The sequence below is a fragment of the Rhagoletis pomonella genome, unplaced genomic scaffold (genome assembly GCF_013731165.1).
Source record: "Rhagoletis pomonella isolate Grant_MI unplaced genomic scaffold, Rhpom_1.0 Rhpom_scaffold_00003, whole genome shotgun sequence".
NCBI classification, from domain to species: domain Eukaryota; kingdom Metazoa; phylum Arthropoda; class Insecta; order Diptera; family Tephritidae; genus Rhagoletis; species Rhagoletis pomonella.
The window spans coordinates 31,584,392-31,607,846 of NW_023458557.1; the positions used below are offsets into that span (position 1 = coordinate 31,584,392).

At 35.6% G+C, this 23,455-nt stretch overlaps 2 protein-coding genes across 14 annotated transcripts in view; both read left to right on the plus strand.

Annotated features, from left to right (window-relative positions):
* The window catches only part of LOC118735137 (Krueppel homolog 1), a 428,624-nt gene that overhangs the window by 195,667 nt on the left and 209,502 nt on the right, over positions 1–23,455 (plus strand). For all 13 annotated transcript variants that reach the window (XM_036464769.1, XM_036464763.1, XM_036464767.1 and 10 more), the window contains one exon: positions 13,404–14,143. In XM_036464769.1, the coding sequence (XP_036320662.1) occupies positions 13,415–14,143 (729 nt within the window). In that variant the 5' untranslated portion in view covers positions 13,404–13,414. The remainder of the gene's footprint in view (positions 1–13,403; positions 14,144–23,455) is intronic.
* LOC118735140 lies at positions 2,857–7,122 on the plus strand. The gene is made up of 2 exons (XM_036464774.1): positions 2,857–4,252; positions 4,965–7,122. Exon 1 carries the CDS (start codon positions 2,925–2,927, stop codon positions 3,687–3,689), a length of 765 nt encoding a protein of 254 aa, XP_036320667.1. The 5' UTR covers positions 2,857–2,924; the 3' UTR covers positions 3,690–4,252; positions 4,965–7,122.

A 23,455-nucleotide genomic window follows, 5' to 3' on the forward strand; every position in this document is an offset into this window, starting at 1 on the left:
ATTTTAAGTACACAGATAGATCGGTTTTTTAATTCTAATGAAATAAAATTAAGTTTTAAGCGGCTAAAAAATCGAGTTGTTTTTTAATGAATTTTGTTTCCCGGCGGATTTTGCGGTTTTATGCATATAAAAAGTGCAATTTGTAAAATAGAGCGTTCATTTTTTTTTAATTTTGTTTGCAAACGGTCATGTACATTTTATTCTGCAAGAAATTCCCTTTTATATGGTCAAAAGTGCAAACAGCAGTCAGCAATAAAAAATCATTAAATATCAACGCAATTTTTTAGCCGCTTAAAACTTACACTTGTTTTCTTAGAATTAAAAAACCGATATATGTATTTGCGTAGGTACTCAAAATTTTTCTAAATATTCAGATTAAACAGGTCAAAATTTAGACGAAAGTTCGTTGAATTTTTCTAAGTTCTGTACAAAGCTTAAAAATTTGACTTGTATAGTTTTAATTAAAGCATGAAGCACATTTTTATAAAAGGATAATAAAAAAAATTTTATTGAAAAACATTGCAAATATTAAGCAAACAAGTAAGAAAGTTTAAGTTCGGGCGGAGCCGAACTTTAAATACCCGGCGGAAATATTAAATATATGTTTTTCACGTTTCCTACAGATACCGCTACATGGCAAGCCGGGGTGTATCAATTTTGAGTAAATTAGCGTCCTTAAATTTCGAAATATTGAAGTTTCAAGCATTTCTAAAATTTACCGTTCTATGTAAAGCGGCCGTAATTTTAGTCCGATTTCATTAATTTTCAACGCTTTGCTTTTATGTGGCAAGCACAATAACCATACCGAGTTTGGTACAAATTGGTAGAACGGTTACCGAGATACATATATGTGATTATTAGTAGGCGGTGCCACGCCCATTTTCCAAAATTTTATCATAATCGTATTTCTTGGTAAAGAATTGTTGCAAGCGTCAATTTTGAATAAATTAGCTTTAATATTTACTGATTTATCGGAGATTTTGTATTTCTCTAAATGACCCTTATATGGAATGTGGGCGTGGTTATTGTCCGATTTTAAAACTTTTCGGCCAGTTGGTATGCTGTACCAAGGCCAACAACTGTGCCAAGTCTGGAAGAAATCGGTGGAGTGGTTGCCAAGATATACACATGTAACCATAAGTGGGCGTGGCTACGCCCATTTTTCAAAAATTTATAATATTCTTATTTTTCGTCTAAAAATTATTGTAAATATCAATTTTGAGTGAATAATCATCAGTAATTACTAAAATATCGCAGTTTTCGTATTTCTGAAAATTATCGTTATATGGGAGGTAGGCGTGGTTATTGTCCGATATTGTTTTTGTCCTACGCCCGAAAGAAGTACATGTACCAAGTTTCGTTAAGATATCTTAATTTTTACTCGAGTTATCGTCTGCACAGACAGACGGACAGACGGTCGGACGGACAGACAGCCACCGCTTAATCGATTTCTCTTTTCATCCTGATCATTTATGTATACATTTGTCTATATCTATCTCGATTCGTTTTGCCTGTTACAAACAACCGTTATGTGAACAAAGTTATAATACCCTGTGCACAAGTGCGCTCGGGTATAAAAACACCATGCACTCACTTTTGATTGCCAGTCTATGCATGTACATATGTGTGTAAACTTTATGCCAAACTATCACTATTTTAAATTGTATTTGCATCTTCATAAAAGGAGAAGAAGATAAAAAATTTTACAAAAATTACAACAGAATTTCTACATTCCGACTTGAACTTTTCTAACGCTGTTAATTTTTCGTCCGCGAATAGTTTCCACTTTCAGTTTGCACCTTCTCTATCTATCTAAGTTCTCTGACATGGACAACAGCATCGGCACATGTTACATATGTACATTTGTTTAAACGTACATACGAACTGGTACACCTCGTTGCTGTGATCACGCCACTTGCTGCGGGATTTTCTCTTAAACCTTTTTGCGTGCTTCTGCTAAATTTCGGTGATTGAATCTTGTCACATTTCATCAACTTATCAAAAAAAAGATTTTTTTTTCTGGGTTTCAGCATGTCGACTGATGAGGATCTTTCTGCACTTAAACAACAGCGCAGTACTATGAAGCGCAACATCACTAATTTGAGGTCAAAAATTGAAAAAGAAAGTGCCTCTTCTGACTCCACAATTTTGGCAAGAACGATAGAATACAAGATTGCGCATTCCCGCAGAATGACATTTGTGGCAACGGGTAAACAAAGAATATGGCGAAGAACAATGAGTTGTGAATTTGCAGTGAGAAAACGTGTTTTCTTCTCGATTCACCAATTTCTCAAGCCATCTTTGAATATAGCAAATAAAGCACTACGTTAACAAAAAATATACAACCACTCTTGAAATGTGTTCAAAAGAATAGGCCTTATTAATTAACTATTTAGAATTTTTGTGTTTTTATTGCAGGTGCCGAAAAAGTGATAATATCTTGTCGCAGCGCATGTTTTCCTGCAGAAAGTGGTCGACGCTTGCTTACCTCCGATTTTAATTTGTAATTTGTGGTATTTGAACGTTTTCAACTTAACATGTCGTGTTTAAAAGTGGTCCGTAAAGTGCTTCATGCATATTACGCTGGTAACTAAATTTTATGGCTTCTCCTGCCGGCAGAACTCTACCCACTTTCTGGCCAAGGCGTCGTCGCGGGGAAACAAAAAAAAACTGCATTTGGGGGCTTTACCCCTACATCTGCTGCAATTCAACACACGACCTGACATTTTTTTTAAGTTTTTATTACAAATAAAACGTTTTTTACTTCAGAACGCACGAATTACTTCGATTTTTCACTTGAAAGTACGCAATACGTTTGCACTTGTTTCTAAACAAAAAGTTTGTTTACGTATTGCCATAAATGTCAAAGTCGGCAAAACCAATGTAGCGGTTTCGGGAATGCGCCACCTTCAGTTCATTTCACCATGCAATTTTGGAATGTCAACTACAAATCTTGGAGTCGTATTTCAAACAAGTGGCCATATTCAGACACTCATCGAAAAGATTTGCGCTACAGACAATGGTCGTGGAGACTTAGAAGAGGTCTTCATTCAACCAAATCTAAATTAGTGGGGTTTTTGCAGAAAGCACGTCGATCAAGTATGCCGGATGTAAGCTACTTCCAAAATACAACCAATCAGCAGCTCACAAGTCATCGCTTGCCCAAACTCCGTTTGCCGAAATTCGACGGCAAGTACACAGAATATTCACGTTTTATGCACACCTTTGAATCGCTTGTGCATGACGACGCTTCGTTGACCACAATTGATAAATTTAATTACTTGATGGACTGTTTGTCGGGACCTGCGCGAGCTGTGGCCGAACCATTTGAGGTTACGGAAAGTAATTATCCACGTGCACTTCAGCGATTAAAGGAACGCTTCGATAACAAAACGCTTATTTTCATACTAATCGATAATGTCGCTTCAATTAAGGGAGCCTTACTCTCATTAGGATCTGAGAAAAATATCATGGAAGCGCTATTAATTAACATAATTCTCACTAAACTAGATGCTGATTCGAAGCGGGCGTACGATGAAAAACAAGATTTCAAGGAGCTTCCATCATTTGAGAGTTGCTATACTCTTCTAAGTCATCGCTGCCAGTTGCTCGAAAGCTGGACTAAACAATCGAATATTGCTGAAGCTAACCATCAAACACGAAACAAGGAAAGGAAAGGGAACCATTAGAGTATTATGAATTAAATACGATCACCTACGGTACCGCATCTGCGCCTTTCTTGGCAATTCGAAGTTTGGTTTTCATTGCTGAGCATTATCGCGATAGCTTCCCGATCGGAGCTGAGATGTTGGAATCGGATTTCTACGTAGATGATTTACTCACGGGGGCTGATAGTGTAGACGACCTGCGTAAGCGAAAACTTGAACTCATCCAGATATTAGAAAAAGCAAAACTTCAACTTTCAAAATGGAACAGCAACTGCACCGATATATTTGAGTGCTCCAATGATGTGAACATTCAATTGATGGAAACCAATTACTGACACGTTTTGCTTCCAATATGATGATAAGCCTCCAGAACATATAACCAAACGATCAATTCTATCTACAACCGCGAAAATATTCGACTTACTTGGATTGTTAAGCCCCGTTGTCATACGATGCAAAATGCTACTGCAGTCTGTATGGATACACGGATTAGGATGGGATGATGAGCTACCAAAACCACTACAAGACACCTGGACAGACATTCGAAAAGACTTGGCGAATATCAATTCAATCACTACTCCAAGGTATGTACTAACATCATTAGCACACAAAGCAGAGGTACATGGGTTTGCGGATGCATCCGAGCGTGCGTATGGATGCTGCATTTATATCCGCAACATTGGTAATGAAGCACATGAGTCGCGCTTACTTGTCGCAAAGTCAAAGGTTGCACCAGTGAAAGCCCAATCACTGCCAAGACTGGAACTGTGCGCGGCACTGCTGTTAGTTCAAACTTGGAAAAAATTTAGAGTCAAGTTGGAACCTTATATTAGCAAGACGTATTTTTGGACCGATTCTACGACCGTTAGATAAAGATGCATTCCACAACCTTAAACTCTTTCGTAGCGAATAGGGTATCTGAAATTCAGTCAGTTTCTGACCTAGTCATCTGGCGTCATGTACCATCGAAATGCAATCCAGCGGACATCATATCCCGCGGTTGCAGTGCTTCCGAGCTACCAAGCACATTTTGGTTCAGTGGACCACAGTTTTTTAGCAGATGATATCAGTACGTGGCCTCAGCTTAGCATCGACGTGACTTTGCCGATCGAAGGACAACGAAAACGTATGCCAGCACTTTGTTGCTAAATTAGCATTCAATCTAAAATTGTTTTGGATATTGTAAACCGAAATTCTTCGTTTACACGAATCCTTCATATTATTTCATATATTCATCGTGTACTCAACAACATTCCAACCAATAGGCATTTGTCAACGACGCTTTATATTTTGTAGTTGCAGCCATACAACATGAATGTTTCTCCTCGGAAATTGTTGCTCTTCAAAAAGACAAACCCCTGAATCCATCGCTGCAAAAACTGTCGCCGTTCTTGGGTGAGTTGCAAATCTACAACAAACTCAAAGTGGTAGTCAGATAGGGCGGCCGACTATTGCGTGCTCCAATTCCGGTGGAAGCGAAATTCCCCCTCATGTTACCTAAGGATCATCGCTTTACATGGCTGTATATCCAACATCTGCACTACTCACACCTTCACGCAGGCCCAAAGGTCTTATTGGGGTTACTACGACAACGCATTTGGATCGTGAATGCTCGTGAAGTTGTGCGCAAAGTAGTGCGCAAATGCATACATTGTTTTAAATACCGGCCTAAGTTGTTGCAACAAATTATGGGAAACCTGCCTGCCGACCGCTTGAAGGCACAACTACCGTTCTTGATCTGCGGAGTTGGCTTTTGTGGCCCATTCGCCATCTCCTATCGTATCAGAAGCAAGGTACCGTATAAAACTTACGTTGCAATTTTCATATGTTTTTCTTCTAAAGCAGTGCACATGGAGTTAGTTTCTGACCTTTGCAGTGAAGCCTTCATTGGCTGCCTTAAGCGGTTTTTCAGCCGGCGAGGTATACCAAAGACTATCTATTGCGACAATGCTACCAATTTTGTAGGAGCAGGTAGGTTTTAAGCGAATGTAAAAGGAAGCTGATTATAGAGTACTCGTCAATCAAGGGCATCGATTTCCAGTTCATTCCACCTCGATCTCCTCACTTCGGCGGCCTATGGGAGGCGGCAGTAAAATCTGCCAAGCAGTTGTTCGTGAAGCATTTGTCGCAGGCTCGCTTAACATATGAAGAGCTCTTAACTGTTGTCACCGAGGCAGAAGGAATTCTCAACTCACGTCCATTGGCAGTCATGTCCGATGACCCAAACCTTACGCCATCTCACCTTCTCATTGGAACTTCAATGCAGTCAATACCTGAAGTCGCACCCGACGTCAATAAATTGTCTCACTTGTCAAGATGGCAGCGTATAACGAGTCTGAAACAACAATTTTGGCAACAGTGGCAGCGTGATTACATTCACGAATTACAGCAACGTTCCAAATGGTCGACGCCGCATAGCAATATTCACCTTGGACAACTCGTCATCGTACATGAAGATAATATGCCACCGCATAAGTGGTTATTAGCTCGTGTGGTCAACATTGTACCTGGCGCTGACGGAAAGGTACGCGTAGCGGATGTGAAAATATCTAGGGGAATCCTGCGTCGAGCAATACATAAATTGGCTCCCTTACCATCCAATAATTGAAAGTTCCTTCCAATGGGGGCAGAATGTTGAATCATAATATAGTTTATAACTTGCACTTGTTTTAGTATTTGTAATCTGGCAGCTTTGTTTTTATTCTCTGTAATTTCACCTCATCCTATGTATGCATATGTACTTATTGCTACTGAAATAAATTTACTCACTCGCGATCCAACTCTGGCAAGAGACAGAACTCGAATCTGACAACATTTTTACTTCAATTAAACAGATACTTCCTCCTCTCCTTCTCCTGGCGAGAGGCGTGGAAAACATCGTGTTCAATCCCATCACTGTGGACCTTGATCTTCCGCAGAACCGCCCATTTTTGACCCAGCTATGAACAAAGAACTCATAAGTTTTAACACACCGATTCCTCAGTGGACTGAATCTCCCCAACCACGTCCTTCTTCTACTGGAGTCTCACTAAATTCCTGTTCAACACCTTCATCTCAACCCTCCACCACATCTGAAGCCGTCTCCGATTGCGTCAACACCGTTCCGAAGGAAGTAGTCGTTGCTCCTTCCAAAAACTCCACAACTACATCTCAACCCCCTGCCACATCCGGAGCCATCGTTGCTCCTTCCAAAAATTTGACAGCTGTACCGCAACCCCCTACCACATCTGAAACCCGAGGGATTTAACCGTTGTCCCTTACAAAAAATCGGTCTTTGTATCTAGGTGTTCAAAAGATACCTCTGTCGATGATGTGAAGGGGTACTTAACTTCCAGGCTGATAGCAAATGAGTTGCATGTACGCAAGTTCAGATTCTCGTATGAAAGAAGCATTTCTTCTTTTAAAATAGACATATGCGAAGACTGCTTTGATAGAGTAATAAGCCCATCTTTTTGGCCAAGCGGTGCCTTCATTCGCGAATTTGAATTTAGATCTAGACCGCAAGGGCAAAATTTGGCTCAACTTCCGCCTTCAACCTCGGCATCAAAAAACTAATAACTAACTTCACCATTAGCATTTACTACCAAAATGTGAGAGGTTTGAACACAAAGCTATCAAGGTTACACTTTCAGTCCCACGATTTTGACTTCAAAATACTGGTGTTTATTGAAACCTGGCTCAAGCCGAATGTGTTCAACTCCCAAATTTTGTGTCCTAAGAATGAAGTGTTTCGAAACGACCGTTTAAATAAAAAAAGGTGGAGGCGTCTTAATAGCTGTCCAGACTGATCTTTTTTCTGAAGAAATTGAGTTCACTGACACCGATGAAGTTGAATTCCTCTGCGTTCGAATAAGATATCATTCTAATAGCGTTTATCTTGTTGCTGCTTATATACCACCTAAATCGAGACTTTCTGTTTATTTAAAACACTCCTCCTTACTGCTCTCTCTACATGCCATGGTGAAGCCCTCCGATACTGTTATTGTCCTGGGTGACTTCAATCTTGCGTGTGTTTCTTGGGATCTAATAGATGGTATTCTAGTACCAAATTCCTCTCGTGATCTCTTCAATCAATTTTTGAACGATCTTTCAGACCTTAGTCTTTACCAGATCAACTCTATTAGTAAGTTTCCAACGTCACAATAGCCCCTAGTTATTCTTTGATTACACCTGTTGACTCTCACCACCCACCACTAGAATCGTCCTTGATAAATTCATGCAACTCATGTTGCTTTACCAGTAAAAAATCAAGAGCGGAGCGTTACTCATTTAAAACAGCAGATTATAGTAAACTTAGGTTAGAGATATCGAAGATAACTTGGCCCAGTATGATGGGAATGCTGAAGACAGTGCCTTACATTTTAGCAATTCCTTACGCCATATTTTCAGTAAAATCATTCCTCTTGTTAAGGAAGCTAACGTAACGTCTAACGCTCAGTGGTTTGCTGGCGAATTAAAACGCTTAAAAAATCAAAAATCCAAAGCATTTAAGCTTTTTAAAAAATCTGGCTTGTCTTCTCACTACTCCGCGTACTCCATTATTAGGCATAAATACAATGTATTGAACAAAACGTGTTACAGTAATTATATTAACAGGGTTCGACTCAATATAGTTTCTAATCCCAAATCGTTTTACGCCTTTGTGAACACAAAGCGTAAGATCAACGGTTATCCCTCAACATTGAAGTTAAATGACTTAGTGACGAAAATATTATTGCCGATATGTTTGCTGATTTCTTCGAGTCAAACTACTCTGCCAGTTCTACATCTTCCCAACTAAATTCGAATCTATGTAGCTACCCACTCTTTCTGCCATCATTTGATTGCATCCGAATTCCATCGATATCTCCTGCGGACGTCCTCATTCATTTGAATTGTTTGAAAATTTCATATACAGCTGGCCCAGACGGTATACCCACAAGTGTTCTTAAAAGTGGTGCAGAGTATTTGTATAAGCCTCTGACAAATATTTTTAATGCTTCCCTAAAACAGGGTGTCTTCCCATCTTCCTGGAAGGATTCGTTTATCTTGCCAGTTTATAAAAATCGAAGTAGGACTAACATCGTAAACTATAGAGGAATTGCGAAGCTTTGCTTAAATGCATAATGTACGCTGATGATGTTAAGCTCTTTAAGTACACTAGTACTGCAGAAGATAGGGAGCATTTGCAAGCTGACCTAACCTGCATTTTCGAGTGGTGGGAAGCAAATTCTATGTCACTCAATTTGAAAAAGTGTAAATTCATGACCTTCTCTAGAAAATCGTTCTACCCAAATTCATATATGATATCTGACCACAATGTTGAGCAAGTGACCAATTTCATTGACTAGAGGATTGTTGGCTTTTCTTAAGCGCTGAGCCAAGGAGTTCAACGATCCTTAGGTCACTAAAGTTCTCTTTACCTCTCTAGTTAGACCGATTTTGGAGTATCCATCTATAGTATGGAATCCTAGTTATCGAATTCATAGTGACAGGCTCGAATCAGTGCAGAAACAGTTCTTGTTATTTTCCCTCAAAAATTTATGTTGGGACTCGTCTAAAAATCTCCCACCCTACAAGGATCGCCTGAAGCTTATAGATTTGCCGACGCTTCAGAGTCGTAGAGGGATGGTCAGTAGTCCCTTTTTACTGAGTGAGATAAATTTTTGTATTAATACAAGACCCACGAGACATTTTAAACCTGTTGTGTTGAGTATTTGAAAATCAAACTTTGAAATGCATGATGCTTTTCGGTGTTTATGCCAAGATTTTAACAAGCATTATGATTGCTTCGACACGTCTGAATCGCTTTTTGTAATAAGGAAAAGTTTGCTCAACAAGTTAACTAAATAAACTAATATCTGTAACCGTGAACGAAAAAATTACACAATATCAATGACTGCTTAGTACAATTGTAACGGCTTCGTATATTTTCGCGACCGCGTAGGACAATACGAGCAGGGATCGCGGAGCGGAAACTAGGACTTTCCGCCTGCCTCACATACAAAGTAATGACTACGGGAACATGGATCGGAAGCTCGGCCTTTCCGACCATGATCAACGGCCTGTAAACAGCGCGGAGCGGAAACTAGGTCTTTCCGCCCGCCGCACACAAAAGTAGACTGGAGACTAGGCCACGCCAGCTGCCCAAATTGCTATTGTAACATATCATTATTATCTTTACAAGTTAATATGTATAATTAGTTCACTCTATAATGTATCATACATACTTAAATATCTAAATCTTTTTATCTCAATTGTCTGTAAGAAAACATTTTTCTGTAGACTAAATAAATAAATAAATAAACAAATAATTAATTAATTAATACTTGCGCCGGGTATTTAATGTTCGGGCGAAGCCGACTTGTTTACTTGTTTATATTATATTCAGGTCAATCTACTAATTTTATTACTTCACTCTCATTTCAGATGTAAAAACATATACTTATACTTTGAACAATTTACTGAATTAAACATTTATAGCCTAACCATTCAATTCTGCACATTATCGAAGATTTTGTAACCGGAAAATTTTATTACGAAAAAATGTTAAAAGTTCTTGTCACCGCGATTCTAAGTACGTTGGTAACGCAGTTAAAATATTCAGCAATTCAGCTATGAAGAATTCTGGCATTGCATATTTCACGGGGCAATACTTTGTTACCAGCTTATGAGATAGTAACAAAATTTACCGGTTACCAGAGTACACAGAATGCGAAAAGGGTTTAAAAATTGACAGGAACTTTATTTACCGGTTACAAAATGTTTATTACCAGCGCAGAATAGACCTGTTATTCGTAAAAATAAAGTAGCTTCACAAAAAAAAATGTATGAAAACGTCAAGTTATAAAGGTTTTTAAACCTACTTTATTTTTCAGGCCATTAACCTTTTTATACATTTGTTTACAAAACACTATATGTACTAAGTTTTGTTAAGATCGGTCAAAGGGGTTTGTGAGATATACCAATTTTATGCCTTGACCCCTTATACGAAATTTAGCTTTTCTAGCTTTACTGGTAGTTGAATTCTATCACTCTTTGTATTTGCATGAGTGGAGTGGGCGTGCCACGCCTCAAATTTTTATATTATTTTTATTTCTTCTATTTATGTAGCATAATAAGCCTACACGCAAAACTTAAGTGACATATCTCGTTTCTAATAATTTATGCCAAAAAAGTGATTTCCAGACCATAGTGCATAGCTAAATTTGTTTATTGATGGGTATTTTTATTTTTATTTTTTAATATACATATACATATAAAAATACATATTTACTTTACTTAATAAACACATCCCAAAGTCAAAATTAAACATAGCCAGCAGGGTTGGATGAAAAGATTCATTCAATTAGCACTCAATTAAGCACTAATCAAACAATTAAGAATTGAAATTTTGTATGGTAAATCGAGCTTCATTAACGCCTTAATAGAGAAAGTTTCGCTACTTTAAAAGGTCATTAAGACCCAACCAACTGAAATTTTTACCTGAGAATTTTGGGACTGATTCCTTTTATTAGGGTGCCGCTACCTCTGAAAAGAATATGTCGGAAATCAAGCTGGTATATCTTTTGAGTTGAATAAATAAAACTTAATAGTACTTAATTATTATCTTTGATCGAAAAAATGAAAATCAAGTAATAATTTCCTTTGAGTGAAAAAAAAATCAAATATCAATTATTATTATTATCTTTAAATTTTATGGGTTAATTGCGAAAAATAGAAATCATTGTAAATTACAATAGGACGTACGAACACAAATACGTGAGTTTAGCTAAAATTGCTTTACGATGACTACAACTTGTTGATTTTTTGGTTATAATTTAAAAAAATAATGAATACACCGGCACACAATAAAGTGTGTGCTTTTAACCAGACCCACCTACCGACAGTCGTGTCTGGATATAGTGAACTAATTTTTGCATGGCCTGTTCACAGCATCCAGGTTGTTCACTATATTAAGGTTGACTTCTTTTGTTCAAAAACTTGTTTTATTTGCTCAAAATTCATGTTTGTTTATGTAAGTGCAACAGATCTTTGGAATAAATGTATACTTAGGAAAATATAAATGGACACATGAATGTTTATTGAAAGAATTCGCGAATAGATGTTTGCTTCATGCATGAGGAAGTTGACTTTTGGACCGCTTTTTCATGTAGAGTTCTCAATACTATTATGCCAGCGTAGTCAGTTTTTAATAGCTTCAGTGGCTTTTATAGGATTTCCGATCTGTCCTTCGCCTTGGTCATCATCACCAGCTGCTGCAGTATCCTCGGCATCTTTCTCTAAATCAATTGGTTCGTCGTCTTCGATTGTATTCCAATTTTATATATCATTTTCAGTGTAGGTTTCCTAAGACAATTAAAGTAAATAAAAACGAAATGGGCAGGTGAATGTCAATAGGGTCAATAAAATTACCTTCGGTATTACAACTTGCAGCAGACCCTGTATATCATCGATTTCTTTATATTTTTCCTGCAATATTTTTTGGCGAAGTAAGCTCAGAGGAACATCATCGTCTTCATCCTCGCTTTCATTTGGCTCTGTGGCATTGAAACATTCTAATAGAGGCTTCCAACTTTCGCTGTTACACTTGCCTTCAGCTGGTTCCAAGCAAGCATTAAAAATGATACAGCATCTTCAAAAGTTAAAGTTTTTAAAAATTTTGTGATGTCATCTTTTCCTACAACTAATAACAGCAGATGTTTTTTGTAGTACAGCTTAGTTAAGCGAATCACATTTTGATCCATAGGCTGAATAAAAGGCGTTAAATTTGGAGGCATATAAACCACGAATATTGAGCCATCAGCAGTTTTAAGTTCATCTTCTGGCGGATGGCTAGGGGCGTTATCAAGCAATAGGATAGCTTTGGTTGGTAAACCCTTTTGTAGCAAATAATTTTGAACCTAATAACAATTAAAAACGAAATAATACTCGGTAAAACTGTTAGGAATTTTAAATGTATTACTCATGAACGTGAGGGACGAAGCAATGGTGAAACCATTCTATGAAGATGTCTGCAGTTACACCATAAATTTCCGATTTTTTCAACAATTTCAGATTTTTGCTTCAACGAAAGGAATTTCCTCGCAGACATGATAACACTTGAAAATTATTTAAATGCTAAATTTATTAGCACACAAAAAATAAAAATAAAAACACGTAAAACAGCGCTCATTCACTCACAAGCGTTGGAACTCGACAAGAACCAAATAAACATTAGCATCAAATAGTAGCAGCGTTTTAGTAATAAACATAAAGTGATACATTTTAGGGAATAACCGCTTTCATTTCCGGTTAAATTTGGTATTTTTTGTCAATTTATGCTTGCCGTTGCTTTTAAAATTTTGTTCACTATTTAGAGGCTTTCGATTGTTCACTATTTAGAGTAAATATTCGGTGTTCACTATATCGGGCGTTCGCTATATAGAGACACGACTGTATTTCGACCCACTGAATCGGAATCTGAGGCCCGTTTGACTAGTACACCTCCTAAATTTCGACTTAATTACAATAATTGTGAAAAAATTGCAAAATATTCACAATTCAGATTCGGATTCAGTGGGTCGAAATACATGTCAGTAGGTAGGTCTGGTTAAAAGCACACACCACTTTTTTGTGACGATGTTGTTTTCCGTCCCTGAGTATAAAAATAGAAATTTACTCTCTATATAAAAAGTAGCTGCTGTACTTTTTGCAACGCATTCCACAAAATCTATTCCATTAATATATGTAAATTTTTTCCTCTTATTTATACAGAACAACCAAAAATGGTTTATTACCAATCAACCCCACTGGTGATTAAAACAGAAAAGCCTAGCCAAGCGCAGTTCTGCACTCCGCTACAAACAGTTACCACTTCTGAAACAATGACAAACCTCGAAACGGCAATCGTAACCCATAAACAACAGGAACATCAGTTGCAGCAAAGCACTACGAATGTATATAACCAGTATGGAAATGTCGCTATAACGCTGCAAGAACAACACGAATCTTCACCATTACCTCACACAAGTATTATACCTAGCAATACAACACAAACCTCCACAAAGAATCTTTCTACGAATCATGCATCAAATATTACTTTACATGCCAATATAAAATCGGAGCCTAACGCTGGTCTATATGGACGCCCCATATCGGAAATATCAACAAATTCCGAATCCACAGCGCTAGCTTTCCATAGTTGCATAACAGTCGCATCCAACGCTCAAACGGCAATAAGCCGCAAGCTAACTGTTAATAAGCCACAATTCAAATGCGAACAATGTGGAATGACCTTTGGTAGTAAATCGGCTCATACTTCTCATACCAAGTCTCATGCGAAAAGCACCGCATTGGTGGGTGGCGTTGCTATGCAGGCTGCAAGATTGGGTGAAACTACCGAGGCTGGTGTGCCAACGAGTATTCCGAAGACACCCGATATGGCTGGAGTCGCTGGGGGTGATCCATATCAGTGCAATGTTTGCCAAAAGACATTTGCAGTACCCGCAAGGCTGGTAAGTGGCTGCATTTTATGTACATAAATATCTGTGGTCGTCTGAAAGAACAACTCAAGTCTAGTTAGACCCATGACACAATAATTTAAAGGTAGTTTCTCTTCTTCTTAGCCACAATTGCACCCATTTTAGCTAAACTCACATATTCAGACAAAAAATAAATAATAATACTTTATTATTAAACAAAAAAATATATTAAAAATATATTTCGAGCATCGTATTTTAGCGAGCTTTTAGTGAATCATTTTCTAAAATTAAGTATAAAACGGATTATACATACATTTTACAATGCGCATAAGGAATGCATTTACTTACACTATATTTTTTTAGCATTATTTAGATGAGCCTCATATCTATATACATATATAGTACGCGAAGAGATTTTTTGTACAGCATAAAAGATCTGTACCGTTCGCCCGATTTTCAATAATGAGATGTCAAATTAAAGCGCTTGACCTGTAAATGTGTGAACTGGTTTTATTTTTCGAAAGGAACAATTGAATATAAACTATATAATAAGCAATGCCGTCATAACAGCACCGTTCGTTTGATTTTCCAAAATAAGGTGTCAAATTAAAACTCTTGGACTGCAGATATACAAAAAGGTTTTAGTTTTTTGAAAAGAGTTGCCACCTTTTAAAAAATTGCATTCAAATCATCTAAAAAAAATCCATTATTACAAAATGGGTATCAGTGGAAAGGGTTTTGAAAATATTTGTATTAACTTAACTTTAGGAGGGTTGCCACCTGTTTAAAAAATTAAATTCAATTTGAATTAAGAAAATTAATTAGGAGAAATATGTTTCCACATAAGGGCGCACAACGAAAGGGGCTTCAGAAGGTGCCCGTTTGAAAATATTTTGAAGAGGGTTGCCACCTTCTTGCAATGTCGAATTTAATTGACTTATCCAGAAGTTATATGAAATGTCAAAATAATGATGTGAAACAAAAGAATATTAAGAAGACTTTAGTTTGAACACATAAAATATTTTTGAGGTGTTGGAAGAGGGTTGCCACCTGTTTAAAAATTAATTTCAAATTATTAAATAAGTTAAATGAATTATTAAAATATGGGTATCAATCGAAGCTGGGTTGAAAATTTTTTATTTCTGAACTATATTTAGCGGAGATGCCACATATTTAATTAATATAACTCAACTTAATTCATCAGTTGATTAAAATTTGTATCGCAATGTTAGGCGAAGAATATTTAAGAATATCTTTGCGCGAAACTACTTTTCGAAAGGGCTGTCACCTGTTTAAAAAGTCGAATTTAACTATATCTATATATATAATACGCGAAAGGACTTTTTGTCCAGGTCATCAGATCTGAACCATTCGTTTGATTTTCAAAAATGAGGTACCAAATAAAAGGGCTTGATATGTAGATGTGCAGTAGGCTTTTACTTTTCCGGAAAGTATGGCCACCTTTTAAAAAATCAAGTTGAGATTATTTATAAATTAATACCATCATATCCCCATCCTTCGCTCGATTTTTAAAAGTGAGGTGTCAAATTAAAAGACTTGGTTGCAGATGCGCAATTAGGTTTTTTTTTTGAAAAGAGTTGCCGTACGTATCAGTCGAAATGGTTATTAAAAGCTTTGCTTCTTAACTGCTTTTAACAGGGAAATTACATAGGTTATTTACAAAATGTTCCCCCATAGGGGTCCATACTAAAGGAGTTTAAAAAGGTAGTAATTAGAGAATGTTTTGAAAAGGGTCACCACCTGCTTTCAAAACCGAATTTATTTATATGCAGTATTAAAATATGGGTGTTAAACGAAAGAGTGCTAAGAAATCTTCAGTTTAAACATCAGAATTTTGTTTGATGGTTTGAAGAGAGTTGCCAGCTGTTGAAAATTTTAAATTTAAATGAATTATTAAGTTTAATAAATTAAGTTAATAAAAAAGTTAAGTTAAATAAATTAGGATTTATATCTGAACTGTTTGGGAGAGTTGCCAGGTGATAAAAAAATTAAATTTAATTTAATTCTTCAGGTAATTAAATTATGTATCAAAGTATCAGACGAAAGAACTTTAAAGGATTTCAGTTTGAAAATGCTTCGCAGAAGGTTGCCACCTGTTTGAAAAGCCTAATTCAGATTTTACACAATTTTAATGAAATATTAAAATACGAGTGGCAAAAGAAACAGTTTTAATAAGACTTTAGTTTGAAAGGAAATATTTTTTGATAGGGTTGCCATCTATTCGATTTTTATTTTGATCGATAACGTTCGGTAATTGTGTTATCAGCTGTCTCGATGAAGTCAATTGGCCCCCTCGGAGCCGCGATTTCTCGCCCTTAGACTTTTTTGTGCCATGACGTGAAGGACCGATATTATGCGAACAATCTATTAACGATTCAGGCCTTTAAGGCGTATGTCAGGCATTTCTTACGATAGAGCCAGAAACCATCAACAAGGTCTTGGAGAACTGGGTTAACAGGATGCGCTACTGCGAAGACAGTCACATGATGAAATCGCGTTGCATAACTAATGGGAATATATGTTCTTTCGAATAAACCCATAATATACCGAAAAAATTAGTTTGAGTTAATTTTTATAAATAAATATTTTTTATTGTTATGGTCATCAGATCTTTAATATGAAGGTCATCAGATCAGCAATGTCATTCTAAATGTGCATTAAGGTTTTATTTTTTGAAGCTACGACCATTTTTAGCGGAGCACGGTGGCATGAATTTTGAGGAAATGAAAAACCGACGCCATTTGAGACCTCTCTTCGTTCAAAAAGGGATGGACGAATTTACTTGAAACATTTGCGATATTTATTAAGGTTTGTGAATAGTGTTGCCATCTGTTTAAAATATTAAACTCAATTTTTGGCGTCTTAACGCCATGCGGGTTCACTAGTATACACTATTACAAAGTTCATAGCTTTTATTTATTGTTATTTATTTATTTTATTTAAGAAGAAGAAGAATGCGAGAACTGGGAGATTTAAAGTATAAACAGAATCAAATCGCTGAGCGAACATCGTCGGAAGAAAGTTCGCAGTCAAAATTAAAATACACAGCGGTATACGAAGAAATTCGGCGAGAATAGATTTATTTTCAATTTTGCCGTTGCCGCTGGTCACAAAATCAGCAGTCAGTGGAAAATTAGCTTTGTTTCTCCACTTTTTCAGCAGATAAGTATAATTATCAGCAATAATCAGAATGGCGGGATGTTGGTAAACGAGAACAAGATGAAGTATCTCCTGTCATCAAATAAACAGTCAGCACATTCGCGCCTTGGCACCCACGTCACTGTTGACAGTTACAATTTCGAGAAAGTAGAGAATTTCGTTTACTTGGGAATCAGCATTAACACCGATAATAATGTCAGCATTGAAATCCAACGCAGAATCACTTTTACCAACAAGTGCTACTTTGGACTGAGTAGGCAATTCAGGAATAAAGTCCTCTCTCGACGTACGAAAACCACGCTCTATAAGTCACTCATCATGCCCGTGCTGGTATATGGCGCAGAAGCATGGACAATGACAACATCCGATGAGGCGGCTCTTGGAGTGTTTGAGAGAAAGATTTTGCGGAAGATTTACGGGCCTTTACGCGTTGGCGACGGCGAGTACCGCAGATGATGGAACGATGAGCTGTATGAGCTTTACAACGATATGGACATAGTGCAGCGAATTAAAATACAGCGGCTCCGCTGGCTTGGTCATGTCGTTCGAATGGACACCGACGCTCCAGCTCTGAAAGTATTCGACTCGGAACCCGCTGGTGGTAGCAGAGGAAGAGGTAGACCCCCACTGCGATGGAAAGATCAGGTGGAGAAGGACTTGGCTTCACTTGGCGTTTCCAATTGGCGTCAGTTGGCACAGAAGAGAAACGAATGGCGTGCTTTGCTGAACTCGGCCAAAACCGCTTAAGCGGTTACAGCGCCAAAAAAGAAGAAGAAGAATCAGAATGGCAAAGTTTGGCGATTCAACTTTTCGCGTTTGTACTTTATGACGCTTTTATCAACTTACTTTCTTGTTTGTCAAGACACCTTTGCTATAATCAAACTTTCTATAAAACCTAGTCTAGGCATCAACCTCGTCGGTAGATATCATATCAAAGAATAGCCGTCAGCGATTCGCCAACAGTTAGCGAGTGGCGAAACAAACTAACTCAATGAGGTGCACCCAAACTCGCTATCGTCCATCTTCGCTAGCTAGCTTTGTTGCTTTCACATGCAACATTTTTCGATAAGCGACCGGAACTCAAACATAGCAAGCAGAGAAGTGGCGAATCGATTTCGGCTTATATAATTATATTATTATATTATTATTATATATGAACTAGTTGTAAACTAACTCACAACTAGTATGAACCACATGCCCAACTAGTCAGCCAACTGTCTTTTTTTCCTTGCAATCAACTGGTATTTTTAACATGCGGATGTCCTTCGAGATGGCAATTGTCAGATTTCGGTCAGAAATATACCAGTCTCATAGTCTCTAGTTCAAAATAGACAGAAAAATACTAGTTCAATTAGGGACCAAAACCACTATTTTGGGAGTCACAAAATAATATGAATTCAAGAATATACAATAAAACACGTTTGATTAAGTACACTTTAATATATTACACATTTTTATTTAGCAGCCTTAGATTTGCCAATAATAAGTGTTAAATTTTTTGAGTATTAATTAAAAGGAAAAACAAATACATAAATATTTCAAACTTTCGAACATAAATGTAAATGCATTTTCATTAAGTGTTATTAAAAGTTAAAGTTTTCAGGTACAATAAATGCGTTATTTTTATCTTTTTTAAAAATATTGAATATCCAAAAGAAAACATTTTTCATTTTTGAGTGAACTAACATAAAAATAAAAGTTTTCATTAAAATAAATTAAATTCATTAACTTTGCACATTTCAGTCTTTTCTTTTTAAAATTTTACAAAGTAATCATTAATGTTTAAATTTGAGATTTGGATAAGAATACAATAAATAAATAATTCAAGCAGTTATTAAATATTCTTAATTTTTGTCTATAGTTTGCCTTGATGATTAATAATAGAAATTAATCAAATAATTATAATCGTGTTATTAAAACAAGTCAAAAATAATTGAAAATGATCAAAAATAACAAAATAATGATGTAATTAAAATTAATCAAGTAATTAAATTTTTTTAAGTAATATCGGTATTTCATCATTAAACGGTTATCTAAAAGAACATGCTTTAATTAATAATCACTACGAATATTAATCATTACACAGGCCTAAAAAATTTAAAAAAAGTTCAGACCCTGGGGCTGGCGTATACTATTCTAAAGGTTTTTGGTGCGCAGATTCTGAATCTGGCATTCGATTTTCTCCATTAGCTTAGGTTTTTGAGATAATGGAGCCCAAAGGTGCGAAAAACACGGTTTTTTGCTATTTTCGCTGTGTAGTTTCATCACGAATAATTCGTTTTTGTAGAAAATTGAATAACTCATTTGAAAGTGAAGGTGGCAATATTTTTCCATTCAACTAAATATCTTTTTTAAAACCTAAAATGTTGTGCTTCGAAATTTATGAGTTTTGCGATATTTCGTCCATACATAAATCCTTGAAAGGTACATTTTCTAAAGAAATAGATTTGTAGTACACTTTTAGGCTGTTATATTTACATTATGAATGCATGTATGTGAGCATGAAAGTTAAACTGCATATGTTCAAAATAAAATGAAATAAATCAAGAAAATAAACATTATGCAATAAAATAAAAATAAAAAAAATAAAAACAATATAATAAAATAAAAACAAACAAAGTAAAATAACATTAAATAAGTTGAAATTAAATAAAAACAAGTAAGAGCAGCGCTGTCTTCGGCTATGCCGAAGGCTTCATACCTTTCATGAACATCTGCAAATTTTACTTTGACAGATTACTGCTTTTGAATACATCTGCATACATCGATAGAGGAGTTACATACTTATATAAAAAATCGCATCTAAACAATCAGAGGTATGGAAGATATACTTTATATGACACCAATCTAAGTGATTTTCACCGCTATGTGATCGGTATGTAAACCGGTAACACAATTTATTGGGTTTAGTTTCGTACATAAAGGAGATATATGGCAAAAACTGGTATCTTAACAATCAGTGCTATAGGAGATAAAGCTTATACAGCATAGATTTTGACGATTTTCTCAGTAGACTTTGTATTATTATTTATAAAATATCTTAAGAAATTTATCGGTTTTAGCTGTTCAAATAAAGGAGTTTTACAGTAAAATCCCATATCTGAACAATCAGATGTATGGAAGATATATGTTGTAGTCATCCGATCCTTGTTATTTTCACTGTAAGTATTCTGTTAATAATGAGTGAAAATGGTGCGAAATTTCATGTTCCTAGCTGCATAAATGGAGGAGTTATGATAAAAGACCTCATATCTGAACAATCAGTTGTATGGGGGCTGCAGGTTATAGTGACCCGATCTCTGTTATTTTAGCTGTAAGTCTTCTGTTGATAATGAGTGAAAACAGCGCGAAATTTCATGGTCCTAGCTACATAAATGGATGAATTATAACGAAAAATCTCATATCTGAACAATCAGTTGTATGGGAGCTATAGGTTATAGTTACCCGATCTTTTTAATTTTCACTGTAAGTTTTCTGTTGATAATTATTGAAAACAGTGCGGAATTTCATGTTCCTAGCTATATAAATGGAGGAGTTATAACGCAAAATTTTATACCTGAACAATCAGTTGTATGGGAGCTATAGGTTATAGTGACCCGATCTTTGTAATTTTCACTGTAAGTATTCTGTTGATAATGGGTGCAAGTATTGCAAAATTTCATGTTCGTAGCTGCATAAATTGAGAAGTTATAATGAAAAATCTCATATCTGAACAATCAGTTGTATGGGAGCTATATGTTATAGTGGTCCGATTCTTCCGGTTCCGACAAATGATTAATACATTATAAAAATACACCCACCTACCAAATTTGATCCGGATATCTCGAAAACTGAGAGACTAGATTGCATACAAACAGACAGACAGACGGACAGACGGACATGGCTAAATCAACTCAGCTCGACGTTCTGATCATATAAGTATACATTTTCATGGGTCTATCTCTTTTTGTTCTGGTACTTACAAACATCGGACCAAAGTTATAATACCATTGCATGCTCATGAAAGGTATAAAAATATGAATTTTCTTGATAGTTCGAGTTGTAGGTATTCTGGGATTAGGGGTTTAAGGATTATATTTTAGTTAGGTTAATTTAATTTTTAAGTTGATTTGATTTGATTTTATTTCATTTTTCATTTTATTTTATTTAAGTTAAATTTATTTCATTACTATAATTCCTTTATTTTATTGCATAATATGTATTTTCTAGATTTATTTTATTTTTTATTTTATCAACATACATATCGTCATCTAAAGTGCAAAACCGCGTATCAACAAAATGCAAAACCGCGTAACAGCAAAATGCAAAACCGTGTATTTGAAGTTGTAGAAATAATTTTCTAAAGTGTAAAAACACTCATATTTCAAAATGGTTCTCTTTTTTATAAAGCAATCGCATATCTGCCTAGTATATTTCAGGACGAATGGATAAGGATTGAGCCAAGAGCTTGTGTGAGCGAATCCAATTTTTGGCAGCCAATGTCAGTTACGCGGTTTTGCAGAATCACGATACGCGATTTTGTACTCTAAACGGCGATATAATATGTACATGTACATCTTAATACATTAAACGAGCAATTCTTGTATATATATTAGACTGCATCACTCCCCATACAAAAAAAAAATCGGTACTATTTTTCCAATATTTCGAAAAAATATTAAGATTTAAGTGAGCTGGACCAATTTCAAAATACCTCCAAAAATGGAGTTTTTTATGAATAAAAATAGTTTCTTAATTTTTTTTTTTGAAAAAATCCCCTCAAATGACGAAACCGTTTAAGCTTAAAAAATTTGCATAAAAATATTAAAAAAAAAAATGTGAACGGAATCCTAATGATGAGATTTTTGATGATTGTTTTTTAACTTTTTTTAAAGATTGGTATAAGAAAAACTTGAATAACTGAGCCTAAACTCTTCTGATTTAGACTTAAGAGGTGTCGGTGGAAAGGTATTTTCTCACCCTTTTTATTTCGTTGCTAACAAACTCATTCAAAGGATGAAAGAGAAAGGTAGGATGAACGAACGTTATTCAAAGTTGAATTAAGATGTGTTGGTATTTGAAAAAAAAAATTTGCGACACGAATGATATTTTGTTGCACAGAAAAACAAAAACAGTGTGAAAATACCTTTCTCTCGAGATCCCATAAGTCTAAATTAGAATAGTTTTGGCCCAGTTATTCAAGTTTTTCGTAAATCAAACTTTGAAAACAGTAAAAAAACAGCATCAAAAATCTCATTTTTACGATTCCGTTGAAAAGATTTTAAAATGTTTTTATGCAGATTTTTTAAGCTTAATCTGTTTTGTCATCTGAGGGGACATTTTTCAAAAAGTTCTTTACAAAACTATTTTTATTCATAAAACACTCCATTTTTATAGGAATTTTCAAATCGGTCCAGCTCACTTAAATCTTAATATTTTTCCCAAATATTTTGGTGAAGGTCTTAAAATATAATAAATTTTGTAATCCCGCCGGAAAAACCGCAACCTTTTTTTGGTGATGCAGTCTAATATATATATATATATATCCATAGCGTTCTCGGAAACGGCTCTAACGATTTTGATCAAATTTTGTACACAGATAATGTTTTGGATTTTAAGGTTATCCGAATAGGCAATATCTCCGAGAAGAATCGTATAAGGTTGCCACCTACTCGAAATTAGTTATAAATTAATTAAAACGTCAAAATATGGGTATCAGATGGAAGGTATTTTAAAGATTCCTAATTCAAAAATATTTTTAATAGGGTTGCCACTTTTTTTGAATCGTATATTTATTTTATTTTTTGTTTAGAAGAAAGGTGAAATATTACTACTCATGGGTACCAAGAGAAGGTTCCTAAACAATGCTTTCCCTATAAACAAAATGTTATTCCTTAGGATAATAGTGTAAGGTTGCCACTTATTTTCGATTCTACACAATTTATCTAAAACTTCGCAATATGGAGATCAAATGAAAGGTATTGTCCAGAACTTTGGTCAGAAAATATTTTCCATCAGGGTTGCCACGCTTCCTTGCAATACAAATTTGTATTTTGTTAATCTCAATCAACATTTTTTTATGTATACATACATAGTACACACACGCTCAAGATATGTACCATTCATTCCAGCGTATTTCGGAATAGGGTTGCCACCTAAATTTTAGAGTAAGGAATTTACTTAATA

What these genes read in the sequence shown, in the direction of transcription:
- LOC118735140 (XM_036464774.1), top strand. Translation starts at nt 2,925, where the DNA reads ATGCAATTTTGGAATGTCAACTACAAATCTTGGAGTCGTATTTCAAAC.